The following is a 17335-nucleotide window of genomic DNA, read 5'->3' as shown; positions in this document are numbered from 1 at the left end:
CCTACACCTCCCACAGGATTGCCTTATGGAATAACTTGCTTATTTTTTTGTTTGTTTAATTCCATTTTTGTTTTTATTTTTATTTTATTTATTTATTTAGTTATTTATTTATTTATTTTTATTTTTTTTAATTCCTCTGGTTTCGAGAAATGAAATGAGGTTTGGCCTATTTACAGCACATGAAACTTGATTACATTAAGCTACATTTCTTTTGCTTTTCCTAAGGAGTAATATCTATTTTGATTTTTTAAATTTTATTTCAGGTTCCCGTAGTTGTGAAAAATGAAATCCTGTTTGACTTGTTTTCAGCAAATGAGCATTTACTCTGCAGTGAGGTATGTAAAGAAGAAGGAACCAAAGCTCGGCGCAGGGTGCCCTGCAGCCCTGCCTTGACGATTCTCTCTCAGGTTCAGTCCTCCCTTGCTGTCCTTTAAGTTTCGGTATAACGGAGCATTTTACATGCCAGACATTCAAAGGGGGGAGAGAAGTCCCTTTAATTGAATTTAGCTTGCAAATCGTGCAAAATGTTAGTGCTGCCCTTATTTTCCAGCCCAGGTAACTGGGTTCTCACAGTCTAGGCATTTCTCCTCCAGACCCATGTGCCTGGCAATTGACATAAAGTTGCTGCCCGTCTTGCCCTACATGGTGGCCAAGAGCTACAGGTTGGGATGTTGTTCGGTTTGCTAATGTGGGGAAAATCCTGGGGTGTAGTTTGATTGCAACATCTCATCTAAACAAGCCAGATTTCAGCACAGCAGTCCTGCTTTGCGGGGGCACAACTTCTTCACCTCTCCGCATGGGTTTTATCCATCGGAAACAGACCTGTTCCACTCCTCTAAGGTAGTTACAGCAGAAACAGGGGCCTTTTGAGTATTTTCTCCTGAGACCTAGTCAGAGGAATGGGGCATAGTCGTTACTGATCAAAATGCTTTGTCTTTCTTATCTTTAATATCTTGACCAATATTAAAATTGAAATATTTATTTCTTCAGCCAGGTTCCACTGATTAGCATAAAATTATCTCCAAAGTATCTCATATGATATATTTTTAGTTTAAAATATGCTTATTTTATAAATACTAAACATATACAGACATTAGCTTTCTATTTTTCACGGGAAGAAGAGTAGAAAATATTCTATAGTAAAATGTCCAGATATACAGGAGGATATCTGATTTGCCGTTTTCAACTTAACCAAACTTTAAGAAATTTCCTAGATAACGCAACTTGAGAAAAACGTAAATCTTATGAGGTCAGTCTCAAGTATTTAATCTCCTTACAAGCCAGGCAGTAAAACATGAGATGAATATTTGAGAGAATCCGGTACTCCTGAGGCTAATAATGGCTTTACTTAACAGCACTGTGACCTAGAGATTTCTTACACATCACTTCTATTCCTCACAAAAATGCTGAAAAATAGCTAGTATAACCTACATTTAACAGGTGAAAAACTGCGACTTAGAGAGGCTAAAGTGACTTGCCCAAGAGCAGAAGGATCTGAACAAAGATTGAAATCCTGGTCTTTTTCTACTCAGAGTCTCAGCCCTCTGCAGTGCCTCACCCACCTGTTAAAAACACTGCAAGTGGGCCTTTTCCGTGGAGCATTTCTGCACCTACAGATGAACACAGGAAATACGAGACAGAGTATATTTAAGTGTGTGTGGAATTTTAATTTTTTCACGTCTCGTTTCTTGTCTAATTTCCTATAAAATCAAAGAGATCATTTCCTTCTCAAACTTCTCAACATTTGTAGAAGAGCAGCTCGCTCAGTTATAGAGAGTTAATTTCAAAATAAAATCGTCATTGCTCTCAGGAGCACTCAGTGTCCCTCTTACCCTCCCACATGCTCACACAGAGCTCAAACGGAGGTCCGCTCGCTGACAGTGGGCTCTGGGAGGCAGCTCTTAGCTAAGAGTCTGTTTAATATTAGACCTTTTAGCTTGTGTTCTGACTGTATGTCCTGAAAACAAAAGCAAGACCTGTGATTTTATTCTATAAGTCAGAAATCAAAGTGTGGAATACATTACATGTAGAAGTTAATATTACTGTTGGAAGTAGATTTTTGACTGGTTTTCCCCCTACAGTGCCGACACCTGAAGAATGACTGGTTAACACTGACGGTTTTTGTCTCTAGCTGATGCGATGGATTATCAGTGAAATCTATGCTGTGTGGAAGATCTTCAACGCTGGCGTGTTGAGCAATTATTTTAAAGGGACTGTAGGGGAGCCCCCCCTTCTCATCTGGAAGCCCTGGGAACACATATATTCTCTGTGCAAGGCTGTAAAGGGCCACATGCCTCTGTTCAATAGTTATGGAAAGTATGTTGTGAAACTTTACTGGATGGTAAGCAAGTTCCTGTGCGTGTGCATTAAAACTCGTGCTTTTCATATTGAAATATATATTGTCTTACATGCTGTTAACTAGGCTGATACAAGATGGTGCAGTTTACGCAGGTTATCAGTCATGTGGCTACTGGGGGAAATGTCCTGCACATGTAATTTGGGATTAAAAAGAAACACATTTATTTCTTCTGTGACACCAGTCCCGTGGGCTTTCTAAACTGGTGCTGCCAGGACCATGGAGGGGCGGCCCTCTGCGGCCTCTGCCCTTTCGGGCAGGTGGGATGGGTGGGCAGGTGGATACACAAGGCTTTCTTCCCAGCTTTCCTCTGTGATGTGGCATCAGGGTCGTGGCAGGAAGGAGTACATGAGCATAGTCCGGTGTTTGCTGTTACTGAGGGCCCTGATCCCATTTGTTTTTTGTCCTAAACTTGAGATTTGTTTTCATGTTAACAAATCTTACTATGACACAGAAAGTTTTTACCAGTGCCTGAAAGGTTGCAAATGGAAAACCAGGAAATACAAATAGAGAATTAAAAATCTCTTAGTTAATATGGCAAAGAAGACTCACGCCACTTTTAGTAGTGCTAGATTATACTAAACACCTTTGGGTTTTTAATGATGGAATGCTCTTTCTAAAGACCCAGAGTCACAGGCAGGACCAGCTACATGATTTGCAGAGCACTTTGTTCCAAAATTATTAAGAATTTCAAGACAATGATAGCAGCACTTTAAACCAAGCATGGGGGCCTTCTGAGTGTGGGGTCCCAGGTGACTGCCCAGGTCACATACCTGGGATGCTGGTCCTGTTCACTGAGAAAGAATGTTCTTGAACATTTGAAGGAGTGGCGAAAGTATGAAAAGTCAATTATTCCATTCTATATTTCTAAGAGCATGACTTTTTCTTTAACGCACCCAAGCCATCTGTCTTCCAAGGATAGGGAATGTCAAAAGGCCAATGCTCAGGAATTAATAGGATCATTATAGCAGGAAGGTAAAGGTAAAGAAGGTAACCTTAGCCTCTGATATTCGAAATAGAATTTTTGTTCTTTTGATACAGCAAGAAGGTAGACCTTGAAAGTCAAAACCATTGTTCAGAGAGAAAATAACTTCCTCAATTCCTTTATCTTCTTTATTTACTAATCAGGAGGCAGACCTAGCGGACTAGGCTTGAAAGATTGAAATATGCACAGAAGAGTGAGGGGGAGTATATGGCATTAAGAAAGTGGATAAGAGTTGAGGGATTATAGAAAGACAGTAAACAGGGGAAGAGTGAGGGGATCAGATGCCTGGATATTTGGTCCCCACTTTTTCACATTTGCCTAAACTTGAGGTGGAGATTCAAAATTATTAAGAATTTCCAAACAGCATCAGCAGAACATTAAACCAACGCTGTTAGCTTCTCTCTGTCTCTTTCTCCTCTCCCTGCTTCCTGACACCTTTCCTTCTTTTTAAATTTCCTTCTGGATAGAGGCCAACGTTTATTAAGACTACATTTCATTTTACAAAGAAAATGTGATTTATTTCTCTTTAACTGTACTGGTTCTTCACAACCCCAAAGCCATTTGGATTCAGAAATTTAAAAAAAAAAAAAATGTGTTTAGTCCAGTTTGGAAATCTCAGTCTCATTGGATTATTTAACCTTCTACTTTAGAGAAGGTAGCATTTGAGGGAAGACGGCTAGGAGTGTGGCAGTGAGAAAGACTGAACCTCATGTCCAGTGGCTTCTTCTGCTTCCTCATTGATCTCACCTGAGGAACGGCTTGTGGGGGATGCTGCTAGACTGTTGAGCACTGAGATGCAACTGGGTCCATGTGAATCATTTTGGTAGGCAGCTTGCTGGCACTCATTGCTCAAGTGCATGCTATTGTCTTGCTCACTGAGGCTGAGAGAAGGTTTTACCAGCCCTCAGCATTTCTAGATCCATTGTTGGGCTACAAGGGCCCTTCAGAGTCGCTTGCACACAAAGGCAAAGGAGCACATCCCTCAAGATAATAGACATGTAACATGTCTTGACAAGTACAGGTGAAGATAAAATGTGGTAATTATGTAAAAGAACGTAGAAAAGGTCCTGACACATAGCATCTCAAGATCATTAATTTCCTTCCTTCTTTAGTTTATTCTTTGATCCCTTCTCTCTTTCCCATTGCCACCTCCTACTATGGAAGCCAAAGAGTTGATTCATTCCTCTTCTTGCCCCTTGGGAGAGCTGAGGGAAAAGCATATGATCAGCTTACCAGGTGCTCACTTGCCCAACAAGGGTTCTTGAGTGAGGATGAGAAGATGGAGAGGACACATGGTGATGGCTGCCCGTGCTCTGACTGCTCCTGCATGTGGCCTTGCTGTGTTTCCTTTGCCCAAACTTGGGTAGTTCCTGCCCATGTTGATGCTCTGTCCTCTAGCATCCCGTCAGATCTGTACATCCCTTCTCTACTTCTTGAATTGCCTACTTATAAAACAGGTTATTTCAGGTTGTGTTCTGGAATTGTAAGCGTTCTTTTGTATGTTGCAGATACTCATGCACGTGGGTGTCGAGGAAGTGCTGTTGTAATTCATGTTTTAGCTTTGCATCTTCTGCCCAACTGAGACTTGTAATTTTGATGTAGTCAATTATATCATTGTTTTTCTTTACAGAATCTAGGACCGTTTTGTCATTTAAAGTAGGATATCACTATCTCAAGAATATAAGAAATACTCTCCCTTAGTTTTATCTAGTATTTTTTAGACTTTTTTTTTTTTTTTTTATTGTTTGGGTCTTTAATTTGTTTTATCTACTGTGAGAAATAAAGACTTGGCTTATTTTTATTTTTTATTTTTTTAAAGATTGGCACCTGAACTCACATCTGTTGCCAATCTTCTTTTTTCTTTTCTTTCCTCTTCTCCCCAAAGCCCCCCAGCACATAGTTGTATATAGTTGTATATTCTAGTTGTAGGTTCTTCTGGTTGTGTGACCTGGTTTACTTTTTATTCCAAAATCTCAGCCAGTTGACCAGCATTATATATTGAATGTTTTACCTTTCACCCACTGATTTTAAAAACCACTTTCATCAGACACTAAATTCCAATGTGGACTTGTGCTTGTTTCTCACTCTATTTTCTTTTACTCTTTTCCTTGTCCTATTCGAATACCACATTGCTTTAATTGTTATGAATTACAGTTTGTTTTGACTTTCTAGGACAAAATCCACTTAATACTCTTTTGTTTCATCATTTTCTTGGCATATGTGATTTTGAATACACATTTTTGCTGCCGTTTATCTTTAAACACATATTTATAATAATTTATCCTTTAATCTGTGTATAAAAGGATTTAGTCCTCCTCATTGTTTTTTTTCCTACTACAGCTTCCCTTTCTTGATATTTTATTTTGATTCATCTTTCAGTCAGATGGAGTATGCAGTCTAGAATTTTATTCACTTAGAATATATATGTGGTATATTTTGGGAAACTGAATATTACAATCTTTCTATTTTCCTTTCTACATGATTGTTAGGTGAATGATAATTTGGTTACATATGGAATACCTGGATAATTAACTTTTTGTTTTAGAACACACTAGCCAATGCCTGAGTACCTTGTGGTTTTAGTATTAAAGACACACATTCTGAGGCCTTTACTCTCCACCCTCCTGAGACCCCAGGCACCCCCTTTCTCCTGCCCGCCTTCATTTTTCTCCACAGCACCAAAGATGGAGCATCCAGAGCGCCAGCCACTTAGTGTATTCATGAGTATATGTAAAGATATGTAAGAAGCTGTTACTCTCTAGATGCTTTATTTTTTGAGGGCTTTTGCTTAAATATGTATTTCTTATATTCATATATTGGCCCAATCTGCAGTTCTTTTCATAAGGTGAATACACAAGCCAGATCACAATGCTCTTCTGCTGGTCCTCCTATGCTTTGGTCCTTCCTTTAAAACTGGAATTGCAGTGCTCCAAAGGACACAGAAGGATAATGACAACAGTGATAATAAATAGATGGATGCAATTCTTAAAGGGCAGAAAACAAGCACTGTGCCGTCTCAGGGCTGTAGCCATGTGACAAGTGGCTGCCTGGTTTTCTGGTTGGTAGAAATCTGTTCCCTCTGGGCTAGGGGTCAAAATTTCTACCTCTTTCTACCTAATTCCCAGGTGGTAGGGCTGAGGCAACACCTGTGTGTGTATGAGGGTTAGTATAGAATTAGAGTAAATTCTTTCTGACAAGATAAATTACGTTATTTTTGTCTTGTCCATTTCCAGACATACGCAGTTTAATTAGTTCTTTTCTCTTCCAAGTCTGGATCAGTATTTACATGAGTATCCTTTGCTTTTCTCTGCAAACATTTAAGGAACATGTTCGTAAAAATATGCTTTGTTACCTTCTACTGCTTGACTCAGTGTAACTTACCAGAGACACATCTCCTGCCCTATCTTTATTTTCCTTGCTCTGTGGCATCTCGTACCTTCAGTCTCCTCCCCACTGTTTTTCTTCTTCAATTTCTGGATGTTTTCTTAGTTTTTTCTTGTTCATTCTCCTCTCTGCCTTATTGCAGTCCTCCGTGAACATTGCAGGGAGTTGGTTCCAGGACCTCCGGGAGATACCAGAATCCGAGATGCTCAAGTCCCTCATAGAAAATGGCATGATATTTGCATGAAACCTATGTGGGGGACTGGAATTGGCCACCCCAAGATGTGTCTCTTTGGCATGAGGATTATTTTGGTCTGGTTACTTTTAAAAACTGCAGACACGAGAGAAACTCTGAAAAGCAGAAGTTACCCTTTGTAAGAGACATTTGCATTTGTAAAGGAAATCTCCATCTGTAAAGGTGTCTTCCTCTCTGCACCAGGAAGAAGGGGGATGACCTTATCTCTGGAAACTCTTATCAGTGCAGAAGACAAGGACTTAAATCTGCATAATAATCTTACTTTTGTTTATTGTGCATTTCTGGTAATCTCCCATAACTGACTCCCCCCACCCCCAACATCCTCCTTTGTCTTTAGCTGGGGATGGTATTTAAGGTGAGAGCTTCTGCCATTTTGGCAAGTTACTCAGTTTTTCTGGGTCTCTCCCATGTATACAAGTTATAAAGCTTTGTTTAATTTTCTCCTATTATTTTGTCTCATGTGAATTTAATTCATTGTTTAGCCAGGAGGACCCAGAGAGGGTAGAGGAAATGCCTTCCTCCCCTTCACCTACATACATCCTCCTGTATACTTTGAAATCATCTCTAGATTACTTATAATACCTAAGGCAATGTACTTGCTGTGTCAGTAGTTGTTATACTGTATTGTTTAGGGGAAAATGACAAGAAAAAAAACTCTATACGTGTTCAGTAGAGACACAAGCAACCATTGTAAGCCTTTTGATCTACTGTTAGTTGAATCCAGGATGCAGAACCCGTGGAAATGTACATATATTCTTCTCCCTCTTTCTTGTTGTCCTTTGAAGTATTTACCTTAATCACTTCTTTGAAGTAAACCAAGCTCTCAGCCTCTCTGCATGATGTTTAAAGTTCAGATCTTCACACCAGCATATCATTTTCCCCGTAAAAGTACTCCTACTATTTCCAGTTTGGATTCTAAGTAAATAGCCTCAAGATTCTTTGACATCAGCCAGGTAAAAATTCACTGAGCAGCATAAAGGACATTGTTATAAAACAGAGACGTTTCCTCTTCCTGCACCTGGCAGTATTAATGCTGCTCCTGGGCCACATACAGTCTTGCCAGGCAGGTGCTTTCCAAGTTCAGCATTCCTTTGGCTCCCCTGAAAGAAGCAATTTAGTTCTCTCTCTCCACTTGAAGTCTGTATTAATCTTGGCAGCCTTTCTTTGAGTGTCCCAATGCTGTCATTTGTCTCTGAATAACCAGAGAAAACACACACGTTGGGACCAACAATTTTCCCACGTTGCTATCAATCTATTGGTATGAAAAATGTGTTAGCTTTTGTTTTTGTTCTGTTTTTTGGTGAGGAAGATTGGCCCTGAGCCAACATCTCTGCCAATCTTCCTCTATTTTGTATGTAGGATATCTCTGAAAGCATAACTTGATGAGTGGCATATAGGTCTGAACCCAGAATCTGAATTTGTGAACTCTGAGCTGCTGAAGTGGAGCTCGCAAACTTAACCACTATGCCACCCAGCTGACCCCAGCATTTGTTTTTGATTGACCTTTATACTTTTTAAGCACAATATTATTATAGAATTCAGTTTCTTAAACTATGGAGTGCAGAAAACCACCAGCATCAACATCTCCTATGGTGCTTCCCATGCCCCAGCACAGACCCCGAGTCAGAGTCCCTGGGCAGAGACCACATCTCGACGTTTCAAACAAACTCTCTCCCACCCAGTGACATTTTTGATCTTTGAACTCGAGGAACACTGTTTGCAAGATATATACCCTGATAAATTATTTTTCTGTCATTCAATTATTTTTTTCCAAAATGGAACTATTTTTACTCTTATTTCATTATTATTAACATTATATATGCTCTTAATAAACCAAATTCAAACACTATTAAAATTTTCAAAGTGGAATATGAAAGTTCCCCATGATTCCACCTATACAGACAACATAGTGACTGATTTCTGTATATCCTCCTAAACTTTGTTCTTATATGTAAACCTACTGTATAGAATTTATAGCAACAATAGGATCATACGGTACCCATTGTTCTGTATTTTTTCCCTAACTGTGGACATTTCTTATGCTAATAGATATTGATGTACCTTCTACTCCATTGTTTGAGTGTAACAATAACTATACATATTTTGCTAATTTCATATCAACAGACATATAGGTTATGACCAGTGTTTTACCAGTAGAAACAGTGGGGTAAAATAGCTTCTTTGTATATAAATTTTTGTCCATTTGCGTGACTGTATTTTCCTAGGATTTCTACATGTGCAATTTTTCTGTCAAAACATAAGCACTTTCTTAATTTTGATAAGTATATTCAAATTGCTCTTGTATTTTGATTTGTGTGCAATTATATTTGGTATAATTGGGACTTGTCTGCTATTTTATTATTTGTCTACCCTTTTACTTCTGTTACTTTTCGTATCTGTCTCTTCTTCCATCCTCGTATGTGTTTCTTGAATGTTCTTTAGGATTCTATTTTGTTTATCTCTAGTGTTTTTGAGTATATCTCTTTATATGATTTTTTGCTAGTGGTTGCTCTAGGGATGAAATTATACATACATAGCTTATCATAGTCCACTAATATCAATATTTTACCACTTAAATTAGAATATAATTTAACCACTATTTAGGTCCCTTTATATCCCTCCTTTATAGTATAGTCGTATTAAATATTTTCTCTATGCATATTAAGACCCTCATCAAAAAGTCAAATTTTAAAAAATTTTAAAGTTTTTAAATTAAATTAAAAAAAATTTTAAATATCAAATATAATTTTAAAAGCTCAATAGGAGAAGAATGTGCTGTCATTTACTCATAAGCTTACTCTTTCCTTTGCTCTTTCTTCATTCCTAATGTTCCATTTTCTTTCTTTTTTTTCTTTTGTTTTACCTCTGAAGAATTCCCTTTTGCCATTCTTTTTGAACTGATCTCCTGGTGACACATTATCTTATCTTTCCTTTATCTGAAAATGTTTTTATTTCGCCCTTATTCTTAGAGGATATTTTCTCTCAGTACAGAATTCTGGGTTGACAGTCCTTTTCTTTCAGCATTTGAAAAACAGTGTGCTTCTTCCTTCTGGCCTGTGTGGTTTTTGAAGAGCAGCCTGCTGTTCTCCTACAGGTAACATGTCTTTTCTCACGGGCTGCTTTCAGGGTTTTTTCCTTTGTCTTGAGTTTTCAGAAGTTTGAATTTGACATGTCTTGGTGTAGATTTCTTTGGAATTATCCTGTTTGGGGTATTCTGAGCTCCTTGAATCTGTAGTGTTATGTTTTATGACAAATTTGGGAAGTTTTCAGCCATTATTTCTTCAAACATATTTTCAGCCCCACATTCTTTTTTCCTCTTTTTTTGAGACGCCAAAGATATTAAAGGTTATATCTTTTTGCATTGTCTCACAGGTCCCTGAGGCTCATATCCTTTCTTTAAATCTGTTTTTTCTTTGCTGTTTATAGTTTCTATTGATCTAACTTCACTAATTTCTCTGCCATCTGTATTCAACTATTGATCTAGTGACAAGTTTGTTTGTTTGTTCAATTTTAAGTTCAAAATTTTCATGTTTTCCTCTTTTACATCTTCTATTTCTTTGCTGAGAATTTCTATTTGTTTCAAGAGTATTCGTAACTGCTTGTTGAAGCATTTCTATGACAAGACTTTACATTTCTTACCTAAAAATTCTAACCTCCCTATCAATTTGGTGCTGTGGTCCACAGATTGTATTTTCTCATTGAAATTGAGATGTTCCTGGGCTTTGATATGATGGATAATATTGGACAGTTTCCTGGACATTGTTAGTGTGATGTTTTATGACTCTGGTTCCTAATTAAAATTTCCATTTTAGCAGGTAGTCGACCTGTTTAGATTGAGAATGTGCATCCTGGCTCACTTTTGTGGGCTTTGTTTCAAAGGTGGTTTAGTTTATAAAGCCTGTGCAGTCCTATGCTGTCTGCCACTCTTGTTCATTACCCAGATGATAAGACTCCACCCGATAATCTCCTTAGCACAACTTGAGGAGGGGAAAGTGTGCCACTTCATTCCTCCAAGAGGCTCTCCCAGGGCAGGGCACCTCCTCTTTACTGCAGTGGGAGGATGGAAGTCATGGTTCTGTCCATTGACTCCACTGGGGAAAGAAACCATCTAAAGGATCTTAGTAATTTATATTTATATTAACAAAGGAGGCATCTTCCTTCATAAACATTCTATACTTAAACATTTTGATGGTCTTTTAAAATTATATGGTGCTAACACAGTAAACTCAGTGAAAAATGTCCAATATACATAATTTATATGCTATAACAAAAAAATACTAAATGCAAAAACAATTCAATGTTCTATAATGAGGTCTCAGATAAATTATTTATACATATATACATGTAATATTTTATTTTTTAAGGATGCAACCAACCAATGTGTTAATATCAATGAATCAAAAAACTTTCCAAGAAAATTGTTATAATACCAGTCAAATGATGGTTTAGATTTTTAATACTGAGCATTCATTCCTGTGCATTTTTTTTGGTAATAGCTTTATTGAGCTACAATTCACATCCCATATAGTTCACGTATTTAAAGTGTGAAGTTCAATAGTGCTTAGTAATCAATGCATTCTTCATTGAAATATGTTATCATCGATCCTCTGGAAGCAGGTGATATTTGTTGAACTGGTCTAACAAGTTCTGATGGCTGCTTAAAACTTTTCCTTCATAAAAATCCAGCTGTCCCCTTTAAAGATTTTTTTGAAAATCAAAATGTAGGAAGGGGATTCCTTTTACTATTTTTTTATTGTGGTCAAATACACATAGCATAACATTTGGCATTTTAGCCATTATAAATGTACAATTCAGAGGCATTGTGTCTTTCTACAGTGCTGTGCAACCGTCACCACTATTTATTTCCTCAACTGTTTCATTATCCTGAACAGAACCTCCATACCCATCAAACAACGACTTCTCCTTCCCCTCTTCTCCCAGCCTCTGGTAACCTCTATGGTATTTTTTGTTTCTATAAATTTGCTTTTTCCAGGCATCTCATGTAAATGGAAATGATTCCACTTAGAATTTCACAATATTTGTCCTTTCGTATCTGGCTCATTTCACTGTGTATTCTTTTGGGTCATTTCATTTGAATCAGAACAGGAGGTGGCTAAGCACCTGTGCCTTTGACCCTGTCTTGTCCTACATCATCTCTTAGGGAAGAAAGAAAAAGACGTATAACTGCGAAATAAGGCAATGTGAGTTCAGAGTTACAAGTGTCATAGAAAGACAATATTTTTTCACCCTACTGCTCCTATCTACCTGGGAAAAATATATTGTCCTTTGTATCTTTAGTACAAATGTCACCTTCTTATGAAGACTTCCCCCATGCAAAATTAGTCACACTTTCCTTTCTGGTCCTAAAGCACTTCGAACATATTATATTTTGTATTGTTTGCGTATATACCTTCCGTCACTGGACTATAAGCAATTCAATGGTTTAGGCCATGTGTTATGCAGAGCTTTGGGTTCACAATGCTTGCATCACTGCCGAAAATATATCTTATGCAAAGGAATAAATCACCAGAAAATTTCACATGTAAAACCAAAGTTTAAAAAAATCTTCGAGTTCACGATCATTAATGTTATCATTTGGCTCAAGCGTTTAATTATCAAGTAATATGTATACAGGGAAATATAATGATTTTATTAAAGTATTAACTTCATGTCAAAAAATTTGATCATTAATTAATAATAGGGGTAATACGATAATTGGAGGTATAAGATCACTGAGCCTATTAGGATAAACAATAATTACTAAAGCTATATTTGGGGAATTTGCATTATGACTATATTAAGTTATTTAATTATGCCCAAACTCATCCATGGTTGTATAATTTTTGTTTATGCCATTTGAAACATTTTAATTTACTGCATTACATAGCATGGGGCACCCAAGAATGTGCTTACAGGATCTCATAAATAATGACGCTGTTGACATAGATGTGGATGTGCTGTAATTATATTAATTAAAATAATAAGCTAAAATGGTCAGCCAGAGCAGTGTTGAAAACCAATATGCCAGTCCTTAGATGTAAGAAGCTAACATAAAATGTAAAACAGTAAACAGTAATATCAGCAGTGTGTAATAACATGTGAGAGAAAATAAGTCACTGATGGCATACTCCTCTCCTCTCATTTGTAGGGTTGCTGGAGAAAGATAACTGTTGATGACTTTCTGCCTTTTGATGAAGATAACAATCTGTTGCTTCCAGCTACAACCTGTGAATTTGAACTCTGGCCAATGCTTCTGTCTAAAGCTATCATTAAACTGGCAAATGTTGAGTACGTAGAAGGAGAAATTATCGCTTACTTGCATAAAAACAAAAAGGCAAACAACAATTATGAATCTATATTGCATAGCTTTAATTTTTAAAAGTTAATTTAAAAGCTTTCTTTCCAAACAATGTGTACTTTCTAATATAAAAATGAATATGTCAAAGCCACTGATTTGAAGTATTGGATTAGCCAGAAATAAGAAAAAATTCCCCCTAGAAAAAGCACTGAAACTTTGTTCTGTATCCAGTGCTCTCTTACTGTGAACGGAAAGTCAATCAGAGCAAATAATGTGTCAGCTTAATAGGAGAAGTTGTTTTGTACGGGAAAATATTGGTTCATCTAAATCCTGAATAATGTATACTGGAATCCAGTTAAAGTTTTAAGTTCTGTCTATGCAGCAAGAATTTACTAAGTTTGAAAAACCTGAACTGTTCTGAAGGGTGTCAGCGTACTTCTGATGCTTTTGTTAACGTTGGTCCCTTTTTTTTTTTTAAAGATTTTATTTTTTTCCTTTTTCTCCCCAAAGCCCCCCAGTACATAGTTGTATATTCTTCGTTGTGGGTCCTTCTAGTTGTGGCATGTGGGACGCTGCCTCAGCCTGGCTTGATGAGCAGTGCCATGTCCGCACCTAGGATTTGAACCAACGAAACACTGGGCCGCCTGCAGCGGAGCGCGCGAACTTAACCACTCGGCCACGGGGCCAGCCCCAACATTGGTCCCTTTTAATACATTCATGACAAAACTATTCACATTTCTTGAATGTTCGTGTGAAATCTGCTTGTGTCTTGTATTCCTGCATGGCTTATGCACCAATGCCTATGACACTTGTCTGCTACGGTTATTCTTTTAGCTTCCACTTGGAGAGATCTGTGGTCATTCCATTCTGGCCCTAGCAATGCAAAAAGCTTAGACGCTTGAGCTGTGAACGCATGGCCACTTTGTATCACATGCAGTGGGAGAATTCTCACATACTCTGGGCCAGCTTGAATTTGATCCCCTTCTCCCTCCTGCAGTGTGTCACAGCATCTGGTTTTCAACAGAACACACCCACGTGCTTTTTAACAGACCACTTCAGCTGTTTGCTCAAAGCTCAGCTTCCTCCCCTTCTGTGAACGTAGCACTATCAGTCAGAGGCCCGGTTTGCTTTTCCTGGGTTTTCTTTTGGCTGGGCTTCCTTTTTGTCTCCCAGGGCTACACAACAAAAACAGCCACTCCCACCCGTCCTCTTCATCTCTCTGTTCTCTCAGCAACCCTCAATTTTCTATTGGGAATTTGCTTCCCTCAGCTTGCAAACCCTTAATTTCAAGGTTTTCTGAAAAACTCAGTCGAGATCTTTTTAGAGTATTACAAAGTATTCACAGTGGTGACAACTATGTTTGTTGATTTGGAAAGAAAATAAGATTCCTAATATTCCTAATTCTCAGACCTAACTAGAAGTTCTGGGAATTAGGGCTGCAAGTCCAGTGAAGCATTAAATGCATGAGCTGGATAATTGGAGAGGCGTTTCATCTTTCTTAAAGCAATAGGTCAGTGGAATTTTATAGCAACTTGAGTAATAGAATTATTGTTTTTTTTTAAATAAATAAATCCAGCTTGGAAATAAAGGATGAGACTAAATGTAAGACATTTCTCAGGCTTTCTAGTGGAAACCAGCACCATGTGGCACAATTTATAATTGTCAGTAAATTTTTCTCAGATTTTATAGTTTATAGTGATTATTTTCATACTTTATAGTATATAGTAGTTACTTTCTACATTAAAAAATTAATATATAGTAGTTATTTCATATCACTGTGAGATATACAAATGAGAAAGCATTAGCTCTGTGAGGTTTGCACGATCACTTCCTAAGTGAGATTATCCAAAGGGGAGTTTAGACTAGACCGTGCGCTATCCCAATAGATTCTTGTTGTCCCTGAGATGTGTGGGCACATCAAATTCATAATCTGTAGACACCAAACCGATGCAAATTTATAAATGATGGAACGTGTGACTAAGATAGCAAGGCTTCTTTCTGAAGAAAAGGGTGTATACGTCAGTCAATACCATCAATCACCACCATTGGCATATGGTTGACTAACCCTGTGACTCCTGCTCAGAATAGGGAGATGACATTTATGTGTGTTAATGTAAATAGACTAATCACTTCAGAAAAAAGTAAAAAATAAAAGGACTGAAATGAGAAGAATGATATTTGGTCAATTACAACCTCTGAAATTATCTAAGGATTTAATTAAGAATGTCTGATGCCCATGTTGACCTCCCATGTATGAGACCGACTTAATACACAGCCTCATAGGCATCTTAGAATACTTACTGAAATCAGAAAGATGAAAGACACTGTTCTATTTTTAAAGGAACAACAGGATAGTATATTGAATATATAAAATATATATCTATATTTACATATTTTATAATATATGTACGAATATGTTTATGTATGTGACATTAATATTAATCTACATATTTTAAAAATAAAGCTTACAGGTATGTTTTGTAAATAGGCATGGAATTTGATCATTGGATCTATTTAAGTGCTTTAAGAAAATGAGTCGTCTGGCTGTTGGAACAGTGTTTTCTTGTACTATGATGTAAAACCAGTATGACCCCTACGTTTACTATTATATCACTGTTTATTAGAGATTCCTATTCCTTATATGGCTCTCTCTGTTTTCAAGTTTTATTAACTATGCCACTGTGCGTTTGCTCTTTCAGCATCCATGCAGCCGAGAGGCGAGAACTGGGCGAGTTCACGGTTATTCATGCTCTCACAGGGTGGCTACCAGAAGTCATTTCTCTCCAGTAGGTTTGACCATTAAGTTATTTATATTTTTTTATTTCTTGCACACTAAATTTTCTTTAAAATATTCTTACTCTTTAAGAAAATTTCAAGAAAAGTCAAATTTACAAAATGTTTGGGGGAATAATATTTTATAGTATTATATAAAATTCCTTCAGAATTTCAGGATAAATTCTGTTTCCTTGCATTATTGTCAATTTAATTCTTAAATATCTGAATTATAAATATTAAAACAATGTTAATTATTTATTATGGTAAAATGCTTACAGCCATCCCTGTACACTTATGCAGCTACTACACTTATTCAATACACAAACACAAAGGCAAGTTTTAATTGGCCACACATACTAGGAAATAATTAATAATAAAACACCTATTAGGCATTAGACACTTTGATATATTATTTCTCATTAAAAACCACAGTGCTGAGAAGATTATCTTGTTTAATCATCCATATGACCCCATCAGCTAGGTATATGTCATTACAAATGAGGACACTGAGGCTTGGAGTGGTTCAGTTCCCCAGAGCTGGGCGTATTATACCTGGAGGAGATAAGATTTAAATCTAAGTCTTGCTGGGTCCAAAGCTCACAGTCTTTCTCTCCTATATTCTAGATATATAGAGATTGCTGATCCGTGTCCAAAAAAGAGAGACCATTTAATGTAATGCTTACTTAAAAATTCACAAATACTTTTATTTCATACATAAAGCTTACAGACATACAATTCGATCATATTGCCGTTGCCACTGGAAATTAATCTGGTTAAGGTGTGTAGAAAAGAATTACATCAATAGATCTGAACATATTATCAATTCAGATGCTGATTTTCACAAGAAGATCAAATCCATGGTAGAGTTATCAATTTGGATCATCCCTGATCTTGGATTGAGGTTGGAAAGCTACCATTCCCCAAGGTCCCGGTTAGAGGAGATTGAAGACAGGCCCTAGTAACATGGATTCTACCATTTAAAGCATCTTTCAGCAGGCTAAGCCAGCTGTTGCTTGATCCAAATAAAAATATTTGCAGGAAAAAAAATGGGAGGGTAGATGTCATCTTTGAAGGACCACTTTCCTGAAGGAGAGCTTATCTTGTGTATTCATGTTAAGGAAAGGTCCAGATGGCACCCTGTTAGATCTTCTCATGGAAGATCCTTTTCAGATATCTAAGAAAAGAGAATATTTCTGAAATAATATGGGCAATGTTATTGGAGAGAGGTAGAGAGAGAATGGGATTCAAAAGTATGGACTTTTCTAAAATTTATCTTCAATGTTG

At 37.2% G+C, this 17335-nt stretch overlaps 1 protein-coding gene and 1 long non-coding RNA gene across 13 annotated transcripts in view; one reads left to right on the top strand and one right to left on the bottom strand.

Moving 5' to 3' along the window:
- The window catches only part of LOC138921693 (uncharacterized), an 81497-nt gene extending 76808 nt beyond the window's left edge, over positions 1-4689 (bottom strand). Inside the window, exon 1 of the long non-coding RNA XR_011434491.1 lies at positions 4575-4689. This is a non-coding gene — a long non-coding RNA (uncharacterized lncRNA). The remainder of the gene's footprint in view (positions 1-4574) is intronic.
- ADGB (androglobin) overlaps positions 1-17335 on the top strand; it is a 172657-nt gene that overhangs the window by 37365 nt on the left and 117957 nt on the right. For 6 of the 12 annotated variants that reach the window (XM_023633002.2, XM_070256527.1, XM_070256528.1 and 3 more), the window contains exons 4-7: positions 264-335; positions 2132-2341; positions 13127-13266; positions 15976-16062. In XM_023633002.2, the coding sequence (XP_023488770.2) occupies positions 264-335; positions 2132-2341; positions 13127-13266; positions 15976-16062 (509 nt within the window). Of the gene's footprint in view, positions 1-263; positions 336-2081; positions 2342-13126; positions 13267-15975; positions 16063-17335 lie in introns of those variants that run through there. The other 6 variants (XM_070256532.1, XM_070256530.1, XM_070256531.1 and 3 more) reach the window with 2 other exon arrangements.

The sequence above is a fragment of the Equus caballus genome, chromosome 31, assembly GCF_041296265.1.
Source record: "Equus caballus isolate H_3958 breed thoroughbred chromosome 31, TB-T2T, whole genome shotgun sequence".
In the NCBI taxonomy this organism is placed as follows: Eukaryota; Metazoa; Chordata; class Mammalia; order Perissodactyla; family Equidae; genus Equus; species Equus caballus.
The sequence above is the reverse complement of the archived record's forward strand: the minus strand, read 5'-3'. Positions and strand labels throughout refer to the sequence as shown.